Below are 12,806 nucleotides of genomic sequence, written 5' to 3' on the forward strand. Positions count from 1 at the left end.
TATGATCGTGGCTGTTATTGATTGTGTTTTAATGCTGAGGGTCTAGACATATGATCTTGGGAAAATTTCTAATTCTAGGTTTTGTTATTTGCTCTTGTCTTTATTGGGTGGGTGTTTTGTTCCTTGGTTTCTGTTTTATCTCTGATTCTTTGGAGAGTATGGTGACTGTCTGTTGCCTGGTAGGAAATTCTTTCTGGAGTCCTGATAGGTGTGGCCACTGGGGTTCTAGGTAAAATGTGTTTATGGGTATAGGGAGATGACATTTTAGAATGGAAATGGCCTTGGGGTACTGTTGCAGGGGTTTATAGAAGGAAGGAAAGCAGGTATTCCATTTGGATCTGTTTGTTCTCCTGGAAATGAGGGCAGAGTGTGAAGAGAGGCCATAGCAGAAAGTCTTCTACAGTCAGGTGCCGTACACCACGACCCCGTGTCTGTGCTCGGTGCGCTATTACCCAGTTTGCGAGCTTCGGGAAAGGGACTGGAGGTTGAGAAGACAGACACAGACACAGAGACAGACCGACATGCACACCTTTTTACACTGATACAAAATTCCCAAGAATGCCCCCTTTATTGTGTTCAGGGGCAGATTATATCCAGCCAAACCCACCAGAAACCACTCTCCTGCCATCAGGAACTCCTGAAGGTCTCGTGCTCAGAACAGCTGTAAGCACTCAGATCAGGGGAAAATACGCTGTTTACAAGAAATTCAGGATCTGGGGTCTCACTGCTCCCAACAGTCAGGATCTGAGACTGGTTCATTGAACTTAGGGGAACAGAGGGAGAGGTGAAGATCTGCAGCTAGTCTACTTGCCTCCCTGGTCAGAGGGAGGTTTGAGGTTGGCTTGATCATCACCTCAGCTCTTTCTCTGTGATGGTTTGAGGACACTATTTTGTGAGTGACTAATTAAGATTACCAGGTTGTTTGGGGATGATCTTTTGATGGGGCAACCTGCTTTTCCTGGAATTCAGGTGAATGAAATGAATTGTCCTTATGGACAATGACTGGAGGCTATCAGTCCCTTTTGGAGATCTAGAATAGGACATTGTAAAAGCTATCAGTGAGCTACATCTCTTTCTTCGTGACATAAGTCTTGAAGAGGGACAAGCTAGGTTAGGTTTCACTGATAGTTATAAACTCCTTGGTTAGCTTGCCTATTGGAGAGATGAACAGTTATCCACACAAAGAACCGCAGCTCTCATTTCACTGGGGATAAAAGATAGTTTATTATGAAGCCAAATATGAGTGACAATGGCTCAGCAATACAGATTCCTATTACTCTATATTCTAGGTTCCAAGTAATAACACTTTCATCAAGTTTTTGTTGTTAACAGAAAAGATAGTCATAAGTTAAAAATCTTTTCAAATACATTTGTGTAAGCATTAAGTAGGTAGTTATGCTGTAAAGTAAAGGATAAGCATACTACAATCCACAGACCCAGAGAAGCTAAGTAGCAAGGAAGGTCCAAGAAGGAACACATGCATCTCACTGGGAAGGGAAAATAGAGGAGCTATCCGGGTTGGACTGGAGGTGGGTGAGCATGGGAACTTGAAGGATCAGGTTGGAGGTGAGTGGATGTGGAGAGAGCTGAGAAAGATGACTGGTAATGGGGCTTTATGGAGTCAGGTAGAAGCCTAATGCAAGGAAAACTTCCAAAAGTCTAGAAGGAGGGCCCCAGCCAAGACTCCTGGTAGCAGTGCCATCCCCTCTGACAGGATTAGTGACTACCCAAGCTGTCATTGGAGAGCCTTCATCCAGTGACTGATGGAGGCAGGTTCAGAGACCCACAGCCAAACCTTGGGACGAATGTGGGGAGTCCTGCTGAGAAGAGGGAGGAGGAATTATAGGAGTGGCTGGGGAGGTGACTCAGCAACACTGAAGGAAAACCCACAGAAATGGCTAGCCTGGATCACAGGAACTCCCAGAGTCTGAATCAATCATCAGGGAACCTACATGGGAACAATCTAGGCCCTTTGCTTATATGTGACATTTGTGTAACTTGGGCTTTGTGGGATTTCTGGCAATAGAAACAGGACTGGCCCTGGTGCTTTGGTTGGCTCTTGGGAACCTGTTCCTCACACTGGATTGCCTTGCCCAACCTGAATACAGGGGAAGGAGTCTGGTCTTACGATAGCTTGTTAGGCCATGGTTTATGCATGCCTATGGGATGCCCGCCCCTTTCTGAGTGAATTTGGAGGAAGGGTGGATTGGGGGTGGGTGAGGGAGAGGAGGTGCATGGAAGAAGTTGGAGAAGAGGAGAGAGGGGAGGCTGTGGTCAGGATGTTAAATAATAAGTAAATTAATAAAAAAAGTAGGTGGTTATGGCTATGGCAAAACTGAAGAAATCTTGGCTATAGATTACAATGCATTTGATGACATCCTTAGCCTTTTGGTTGGTAATTAACAAATCCTGCTATGTTTTATCTGGTCTTTATAAGATGTTGAGTTTTACACGAAGATATATAAGGAATGATTATTTAGGTGGCTAAAAACAATGTAAGATAATCGTAGTTAGGCTTTGGACCAGCAACATTCCCATGTCTCCACAGTAATCAAAGTTCTTTTACAAATTTAAAAATTTACTAAATTTTTATTTAAAGATATTTGAGATTTTTGTACAATGTATTTTGATCATATTCTCGCCAAACTCCTCATTGATCCATCCTCTTCCTTACCCACCAAACTTAGTGTCTTTTTTTCCCTCAAAAAATAGAAAAAATATTAAAGAAAAACACCAAGTCTAATTTATGCTGTCCATCTACTTGTGGCTGTTTGGCTTTCTGTTGGGGCATGACTCACCTATCAGGGCCACATCCTTAAAGAAAATGGATTCTGCCTCTCCCAGTAATTGTCAATTACCAATAGTTCAGCTAGGGGTGGTACTTCATGGCTACCCCCTAGTCCTTGATGTTTTTTTTTTTTTTGAGGGGTGCAATGAACTTTATTGATGGCATTCAAGAGAGTAGGGCTCCCTAAGCCCCTCCTGCTATTCTGGGGGTCTGGGATGGAAACTGTGAGGGAGATGCTCAGTGTCAAGGGTTGAGTTAGGACAGGGACTGCTCAGCAGCCGAGGGCCTCTCTTGCTGTGTCCTTGCTGGGATGGGTGGTCCAGGGTGGGCTTCTTACTCCTTGGAGGCCATGTAGGCCATGAGGTCCACCACTCTGTTGCTGTAGCCAAATTCATTGTCGTACCAGGAAATGAGCTTTACAAAGTTGTCATTGAGAGCAATGCCAGCCCCAGCATCGAAGGTGGAAGAGTGGGAGTCACTGTTAAAGTCACAGGAGACAACCTGGTCCTCAGTGTAGCCCAGGATGCCCTTTAGTGGGCCCTCGGATGCCTGCTTCACCACCTTCTTGATGTCGTCATACTTGGCAGCTTTCTCCAGGCGGCATGTCAGATCGACGACGGACACGTTGGGGGTAGGAACACGGAAGGCCATGCCCGTGAGCTTCCCGTTCAGCTCTGGGATGACTTTGCCCACAGCCTTGGCAGCGCCAGTGGACGCAGGGATGATGTTCTGGGCAGCGCCACGGCCGTCTCGCCACAGCTTCCCAGAGGGGCCATCCACAGTCTTCTGGGTGGCCGTGATGGCATGGACTGTGGTCATGAGTCCTTCCACGATGCCAAAGTTGTCATGGATGACCTTGGCCAAGGGGGCTAAGCAGTTGGTGGTGCAGGAAGCGTTGCTGACAATCTTGAGGGAATTGTCATACTTGTCATGGTTCACACCCATCACAAACATGGGGGCATCGGCAGAAGGGGCGGAGATGATAACCCTTTTGGCCCCACCCTTCAAGTGGGCCCCAGCCTTCTCCATGGTGGTGAAGACACCGGTCGACTCCACAACATACTCGGCGCCAGCATCCCCCCATTTGATGTTGGCGGGATCTCGTTCCTGGAAGATGGTGATGGCCTTCCCGTTGATGACAAGCTTCCCATTCTCAGCCTTAACTGTGCCTTTGAACTTGCCATGGGTGGAGTCATACTGGAACATGTAGACCATGTAGTTGAGGTCGATGAAAGGGTCATTGATGGCAACAACCTCCACTTTGCCAGAAGTGAAGGCAGCCCTGGTAACCAGGCGTCCAATGCGGCCAAATCCGTTCACTCCGACCTTCACCATCGTGTCTCTGGAATGAGGCTGGCACTGCACGAAAAGAAGCGGCTGTCTCTAGAACAGGGAGGAGCAGAGAGCCTAGTCCTTGATGTTTTAATCAGCTGATCAGCCTTGTAGAAGGCTCAGTGGAAAGTGCCGCCTCTTCTGGGAACTCCCGTTCATGCTGGTGACTTAGAGGGATGAAAATGGATCCAGACTGAAGGCATGGTCTTTAGGCATTCATCCCGCTCCTAGCAACCCCACAGCTCAGGTAAGAAGTCACTGCTTTTCAGCACAATCCCCCAAGTATTGGTTCTATATTTCTGTACTAAAGACTGTCTTGATTGTGTCCAAGTCCTGGAAGGCTTATGCAACGGTGCTATAAAAATTTATGTGTATGTTTTCTACTCCTTCGAGTGGATTTCTAGGGACAAGATGGCCAGTATATGCAGGAAACATATGTTTAGCTGTGAAACTGCCAAGTGTCTGCTGAATTGGACCTTTTGAAACAGCAGTGGAAGTACTCACTGTTGCTTACCCTTGGAAAGACATGAAATTATCATTGTTCTAAATTTTGGTCACTGAACATGTATAGTTGTAACAATGCCTCCTTTAAATCTGCCCTGTACTGTTCATTCCCCTTTCCCTCTTCAGAATCCATTGGCTAAAGAGAAGTTCCACATAGACTTCTGTGAGGGCTAATACTATACCCAGCCCAGACAGCTGCTCAAGCTACAGAATCTACCACAGTCTCTTCTCTCCTGGGTCTGACAAAAGCTTACAGGCACCTACCCAGAGCCTCCAGTGAGTGTTTCAATCCCTGACAGCCTCCCTGATTGCCTGTAATTCTCAAGTGACATTGCCAGTCTCAGGACATCAAATGGTTGCTAGTGGTAACATATTCCTCCCAGTGCCTTCCCTGCCACCAGCTGGGGTATTGGAGAAAGCCTGGATGCAGGTGCTGGTGGTAAAATCTTCTCTCTTTTTAAGAGACCTAAAGGAGGAGCTCTTACTCCTGCCTTGAAGCCTGAACTCATCAAAATCCCTGCCATGTTGTTATCTGTGTGCCTGTGTCATAAACAACCCTTCTAAGACACTTCTCAACCCCAACAACCCATCTCGAACAACTCACGTTAAACAATAATCCCTCTGAAACAATTTATCCCCGACCGTTCACACACCCATTTAGACTGTAGCCGTACAGTCCTGCCCATAAAAGTTTTACATGTTCATGTCTCCTCTAGGATGAAGATTTGATAGTTTTAGGGACAAAAGCGAATGTACTTAGGTACTTTGCATCAACCCGCAGCTCCTGAAATTTCATCTTTTGAAGGTGATGAGAAGCCCCTAATTTTGATCTCGGAAAGTTAGTGCTATCTTCATTTGCCATGTTGGGAACAATTAGCTAAAGGTTAAATGCTGTTACCAGGCCAGAATTGAGACGAAGGTTTTAATTAAGGTGATATATCCTAAGTTTGACAGAAACAGGAGATAAATTTATTAGAGAGAATTGTGCCCGAGAGGGGAAGGATATCTTTTGATAATACTTAAGAGGTACTACTTAGTCCTGTCCGTGTGCAAGAAGTGGGTGTCTCTCTTCTTGTTTAATAGTCCGTTTAGAAGTACCATTCATGCCGGTCGACAATGGTTGTTTTTGATGAGGTACCTATCATGAGTCATTGGGAGTTAGGCTCTATCTCATGCATTACTCTTGATAGTCAAGGTCGGATTGGTAAAGTATGGAGGTTTTTTTGCTTTTATGACCTGTGTGTCTATACTAATATTTTAGTATCTGAGGATTTTATCTCTTTGCCTCCCTTAGTATTCCTATCAAGTGTAATTATTTTTTTCCAGTAGAGAATTTAGAGTACTAATTATGTTTGCTTTACATTCCTTTTTTGAGAGTAAAAAACCAATCTGTGTTCTCTCTGACTATTGTTGAGTGTGCTGTGGCAGGAACATAGGTGGGAAGTTTTGTGTCATTTCATGAAGATGTCACACTTCACTGAATACCAATAAATTGCCAAGATAATTAGTTTTGTTGACTCCCACTTTACTGCCCGACCACGATTTCTCTTGAAAAGTGTCACTGTTGACATTTACAAGTTCTTTTATTTCTTTTCTGCTGCTGTTGTTTTTCCAGACAGGCGTTTCTCTATGTAGCTTTGGAGCCTGTCCTAGAACTGCTCTGCAGACCAGGCTGGCCTCCAGTTCACAGAGATCCTCCTACCTCTTCCTCCTGAGTGTTGGGATTAAAGGTGTGTGCCACCACCACCCGGCAAGTTCTTTTATTTCAATGTTAATTACTGGTGTTAACTCTCAGATGTTAACATCATGTAGATGTGCATGGTACAGAATGGTTACAAAAGGGTTAAAGAGGTCACAAGTTCAAAGATGTCTTATGGAAGGTAGAGTAGAGAGCTGATACAGTTACAGAGATTCATTGCAACTGATTAGATATTAACAAGCTTAGCAACACAGTATCCTGAAAACACCTTTTACATTCAAAGAGTCTGCAACATTTGTTGGACCTCAAAGGTAAACAATATACCTTGATTTCACTTAAGATTGTTACCTAACTTAGCCTGTTCCTTTAACCTGCCTTTAAGAGAACAATGTAACAACCAACCTTACTTGTGTTGGATTTCCCATGTAATCAACTTTGGTTACCTAAGATAATGCATAACTTTAATCTTCAATTACGTACCCTTCCATGCTCCTGACCCACATAACTGTATGTGTATGTTATGGTAATACGTGCTGAAGACAGCAAACAGCTTGAAACCAACTATAAAACAAATATGCACCGTGTTGGAAGGAGCACAGATATAGGGTGATCAGTCTGCCGGCAGTGGTTTTTGCAGTGCTGTGGTTTGTTATCTGGGTCTGTTGGAGTTAGTAAAGCTTCGTCTTGAGTGAAGCCCTGTTTAAGGAATTCTGTAACGTATCTCTTCTTCGTTCCCCATGTAGTGCTTTCTGTGTTGTTCAGTAAATACAGAGCAAAAGCCCTTTGTGGGGGATACACAGACCAGATATAGATAAGGCAGCATTCATGCAGGTACAGGGACAAAGATTCAGACTCATACAAAAGACAGATTCTGATAGTCCAAAAACAACCACAAGCACAGATGACAGTTGATACAGATAGAGGACATTCAAATTTGAACTCTATGTTACTCCAAGTGAAAGGTTTTTTTTTTTTTTTATTGTCTTTCTCTTAGTGGCATTGATACATTTTGGGTACTCTGAAGTTATTATTTATGTCTTTAACTGACACAAACACACTGACTTAGAAAACTGTAGAAGCATGAACAATCAACCATAGTCAAGGCAAAATGAAGCTGGTGTAAGACTCTATCCTAAACAAGTGTATTTCAGTGCTGCTCCCTGACAGTCATGCAGTGGGGACCTTGCTGGGCTGAGGCCCTAGAAATGGTAGATAGTAACCTGCCTGCCATCTGATGATGCATGCATTAGATGTCTGTTGACAGTCATCATGATGTACTCCCTATTAGATATCTCTCCTTCTCATGATCCGGGTGAGAGATTGAATCATTTTTGGTGTGGTGTGTGCACTGGCCTTTTCTACATATGGTTTTGATATGACTATAAGCCAGTCTTCCTGATGTACTTCAATAAGCTAATAAGAAGGCACTATTTGATTTGCATGAGTAAATTACTCTGCCTGTACTGATTTGTGATGGAAAGGTGGTGGTGTTGACATACACAAACAAGATTCAGAGCTACTCCATCTCTTTGCATGGAAAAAGGAAAAAAATGTAAAATGGAGTCAGTTAGGGCAAGGTATCTCAAAGCCACGAATTTATACAATCTGATGCAACAGAGCATACTCTGATCTCCATACTGACCACAGATCTCAGTCCTGCTCCTCCTCTTCTTCCCCCTGAACATATGTATGTGTACATGTGTGTGGAGGCCAGAAACTGACATTAGGTGTCTATCTTAATTGCTGTTGATGTTGTTTTTTTGAGACAAGTTCTCACTGAATGAAGAGTTGACAAATTTGGATAGAATTGTTGGCCAGCAAGCCTGGGGATACTACTGGTGACATACCTGTGTTTGCCCATGATTTCAGGCCATCCCAGTGCAGGTCTCCATCCTGTTTTATTTTCTCATTTGTTTGTTTGTTTTTCAAATTTTATTCCAGGAGTTATAATTAGCTATGTGGAAAATGTAACATGAGATTTTTAGAAGATTCTGTACCATATGACTAAATATGAATCTTAGTGGAGAAAGTCAGCAGGAAAGATTAATAAAAAGTGAAGGAAGACTATGCAGAAGTTAATCCTTTCTTTTTCTTTTATCAGAAAAATAACTAAAAAGGGAAAATTGTAATGCGGGACGATCTTCATCTGTAATTATAGTGGACTTTCTGAAAAATGTGGGTCCAATAATAGCATGAAAATCACAAATGTGGAATTTAAAGTCGTTTTATTTTATCTACTTTTAAATTTACATAAGAAGCAAGGACAAGACTGATGGAGGTGGTTTTTGTATTTTATCTGTTGCTTTTATTGGTTAACTAATAAAGAAAACTGTCTTAGCCCATTTGATAGGCCAAACCTTAGGTGGGTGGAGTAAAGAGAAGGGAATGCTGGGAGAAAGAAGCCGAGTCAGGAGTCGCCATGATTCTCCCACTCCCGACAGACGCAGGTTAAGATCCTCCCTGGTAAGCCAGCTCGTGGGGCTACCATTAGAAATGGGTTAGATCAATATGTAAGAGCTAGCCAATGAGAGGCTGGAGCTAATGGGCTAGACAATGTTCAAAAGAATACAGTTTCCATGTAATTATTTCGGGGCATAAGCTAGCCATGCGGGCGGCTGGGTGCCGGGGACGCAGCCCAGCCGCTCATATTTACAACACAAGACTATTGAAAAGAATCCATGGTTTTAATGATATCATCAACGATTAGTGGAACACGGCACAGTAAAACAGGCAGGAGTAACACAGAAACGCAAGTCTAGCCACGCTGGAAGTCAGACTAATTTGAGTTTTGTATTTGGCAGATGAAAATTAAGGTACTGTTTCTAGGGAAATCTTGGGAATTTCCTGTGAGTACTTCCACTCTGTAATACATTCTTTTCTTTTTAGTATATTTGTTTTTACAGTGAGTGGTAAGCTCATAGGGAATGGCACTATTAGGAGGTGTGGTCTTGTTGGAATAGGTATGGAATTCTTGGAAGAAGTGTGTCACTGTGGGGGTGGAATTTGAGGTCTCATGTATGCTCAAGCTATACCCAATGTCTCAGTTCACGTTAGGTTGCCTGGAGATCAAGATGTAGGACTCTCCACTCCTTCTCCAGTAATATGTTTGCCTGTATGCCACCATGTCCTACCATGATGATAATGGACTAAACCTCTGAAACTGTGAGCCACCAAATTAAATGTTTTTCTTTAAAAGAAAGGAAGTTATATCTTCACAGCAATAGAAACCCTAACTAAGGTATACAGCTTATTTTCAACATGTCCTTAATAAGAACAGTTCCTTGGGGCTAGGAAGCCTGACTGTAGGGTTTCTGACCAGTAACTTGCCTGGCACATCCCATGGAACCATGCTAAGTGTTCTTGATGTTAAGCATGGTGGTATTTAGTTTCTGGATCACTTTGCCCCATTCAACCACAGCATTCAAGGAAGGCTATGACAACTGTGGGTTTGACCTCCAGGCAGAGCTCTTAGGCTGGATCTGCCTCATTTATTTAGTCTGCTGGGTCTGACAGGAGCAAGCTTCAAAGAATAAAAAAATTAAGCAGATTCTTGGTGTAAATAATACAAGAGCATGAAGACAAAAATAGACCACATATTAAAAAGAGAAATAAACGAAAGAAACAAAAATAACATCATTAACGTGTTTAAAGATTCAATAAAGACAATTGTCTAAGATGGCATGGAAAGGAGGAAGGACCAAACAACAAAATTTTTCTTGAAATTCACCTGTCTCAGGGCTCTATTATACTTCTGAAATTAAAGTCTGGACCAGTACCATAGAGAAAGTAAGAACAAAGATCATTTGAAAAGAAAATGCAACAATTTCCACATTCACTTAGAAAGGAAAAGGAAAAGTTAGCACCCTTGGGAAAAGGCAGGGGATTGGTGGAAGGCCAGAATCCTCCACTGATATAATTCTCCTGCTGGGGTTGGAAGAAGAAACAGGCTCCTGTCCACAGCTCCCTACAGGGATAAGTCAGAGGTTGGCTTTTTGTTTTTTCATCTTCCATTTTTTATTATAGAAACATGAGCACAACAGTCTTCCTTTGTAAATCATATGAGGGGGAAAATAGAGAAATAACTGTAGGGGTTTAAAAATAATCCTATTAACCCAGGTAGAGAAAAACCTTACAAAAAGTTAAGTTAAAACATATTTTTATCTTAAATAAACATGTGAAAATCCTTTGTTATCGGAGAAATAAAAATCAAAACTGCAATGAGATTTCACTTCACCCCAGTCAGAATGACTATTGTCAAGAAAAACAAAGAGCTGCGAATCTTGGTGAGGCTGGGAGAGAGAGTGCTTCATGACTTTTCCTGGAGAGACATGAGTAAACATCTAATCACCCCAGACAGGGTACTGAAGACAGAACAAAGGAGGAATGAGTTTGTTGGAGTTGCAGGAGATAGATACGTGATTAAGCTTGGGAACTCAAAGTCAAATGCACCATTGGAAAAGCCTGAGCGACAGCTTGAGCGACAACTTAGAAAAGCTACGCTCATTCAGCTCCTGCCCCAGCTGCAGGCTGTTCCACCAAAAGATTACTCTACTCTGCTTTTATACCTTTAGGGAGGGTCCTTGTGAATGCTCTAACTTTCCTGTGTTTCCCTTGAGTCCTGTGAGCTTCCCTCCTCCAGTCAGGACTGAATATGTCAGTTCAGAAGACATAGCTATAGCTGTGTTTTCAACCACGCTCACAAAAGCCTCAAGAAATATCTGGGAAAAATGTGAGTAGGGAAGTGTGAGACCTCTGCAATGAAAACTTTGGAACACCGAAGAAGAAGGCAGGAACATGGTAGAAGATGGAAGGGCCTCTAATGGTTGCCTTAAAAGTTTTAGCCTTTAACACTCCCTTCCAGGGTTCAATTAATGATGCCATGAATAGCTAAAGGGGGCTAAAATCTGAGGGTAAAGAGCTGAGGGGTAAGAAATGCACTCACAACAGGTTCCGTCTATCCATGTTTCTTCTATTTCTTTCTCATTTCTATCAATTCTTCCTTGCTCTCTCTTGTTCTCCTTATTCTCTGTTCTACCAATTATAAATGCTCCCTGTAATATATACAATATACACCCTTAAAACCAGCAATTCCCCAGCCCTAGCAGGTACCAGGGCATGAATTCTTTTGCCCCAAGAAAATCAGATAAGGGTTTGCGTGCTCACGTGTGTGCATGCACACACACACACACACACACACACACACACACACAGAGAGAGAGAGAGAGAGAGAGAGAGAGAGAGAGAGAGAGAGAGAGAGAGATCCATGGGAGTGGCTAGTACAGTGAACTCTTTAATGGAGAAAGTTAGTTAAGAAAGGAATTCAATCATCATGGAATTCTAGAGAGGAAGGGTAGTGTGCTTTACTACATTTTTAGGTGGTAGAGAAAAGAGCTAAAAGGTTTATTTTCAGTAAAACTATGAATAGGGCACGGATTGTTTAAATCAACACACTACTTCTTTTCTCCCAGTATACAAAGAGGATTCCAGGCAACCAGATAACCTAGGTAAACAGGAGGAAGCTGATGGCTCTTGATCAGATAACACATACACCAGACCCTGCAGTTTCTATGGGCCTAGGTCTGGAGTTAGACTTACTGATCTAAGTCAAGAAGAGACCCATGCTTCTAATTTTCAGTTCTAGGCTATGCTGTTATCAGCCATTCTGGGCACAGGGGTAAAACCAGAGCAGCATGTTGGGCAGGTAGCAATTCTATGTTTATTTTTTTGGTTTTTCGAGACAGGGTTTCTTTGTGGTTTTGGAGCCTGTCCTGGAACTAGCTCTTGTAGACCAGGCTGGTCTTGAACTCACAGAGATCCGCCTGCTTCTGCCTCCCAAGTGCTGGGATTAAAGGCGTGCGCCACCACCGCCCAGCAGCAATTCTATGTTTTTGAAGATCTGTGACTATCTTAAAAGGGATGCTCTTGCCTAAATACTGACCAAATGCCTGCTGATAAAGTTAATTGCAGGAAGGCAGATCTCTGCGCTTACCTAGGAGAGAGGAGCAAGGTCTGGCAGTGGGCAACTGTTTTCAATGAACTGTGGGAATTAATCCCCAAATATGTAACATGAAGGGAATGAGCTACAGCAAAAAACTGCAGCAAAGAACAGCCACTTAACTCATAAAGCAGTAATGCCAAAAAGCCTTGTCTTTTGATTTAGCCTTTACCACATCCCTTGGTTCTGATAAATTGCTTGTGAAAAGATGTTTGAGCAATTACTGTATAAATTTGCAGCTTTTAGCAGGCCTCCTATGCTGATGGACCATCTGAATTAATACTGCAAAAATGACCATTACACAAAAGCAAGCCATAGATTTGATGTAGTCACCAACAAACTTCAGCTAATATTGTTCCTAGAACTGGAAAATAAAAACCTAAAATTCACAGGCGAAGTTTGTAACTTATATGGATTCTTCGTATGGATATTTTTGTATATTTAAAGACTCATCATGGCAGTACATTTACTACAATTGGAACAATTCA

General features: G+C 42.7%; 1 protein-coding gene across 1 annotated transcript; it reads right to left on the minus strand.

Moving 5' to 3' along the window:
* Window positions 1–2,957: 2,957 nt before the first annotated feature.
* LOC130888020 (glyceraldehyde-3-phosphate dehydrogenase) lies at window positions 2,958–4,182 on the minus strand. The gene has a single exon (XM_057790818.1). It carries the CDS (start codon window positions 4,121–4,123, stop codon window positions 3,122–3,124), a length of 1,002 nt encoding a protein of 333 aa, XP_057646801.1. The 5' UTR covers window positions 4,124–4,182; the 3' UTR covers window positions 2,958–3,121.
* Between the last annotated feature and the right edge of the window lie 8,624 nt (window positions 4,183–12,806).

The sequence above is a fragment of the Chionomys nivalis genome, chromosome 16 (assembly GCF_950005125.1).
Source record: "Chionomys nivalis chromosome 16, mChiNiv1.1, whole genome shotgun sequence".
Lineage (NCBI taxonomy): Eukaryota > Metazoa > Chordata > Mammalia > Rodentia > Cricetidae > Chionomys > Chionomys nivalis.

Coding starts and splice junctions, on each gene's coding strand:
- LOC130888020 (XM_057790818.1), bottom strand. CDS start 4,123: ATGGTGAAGGTCGGAGTGAACGGATTTGGCCGCATTGGACGCCTGGTT.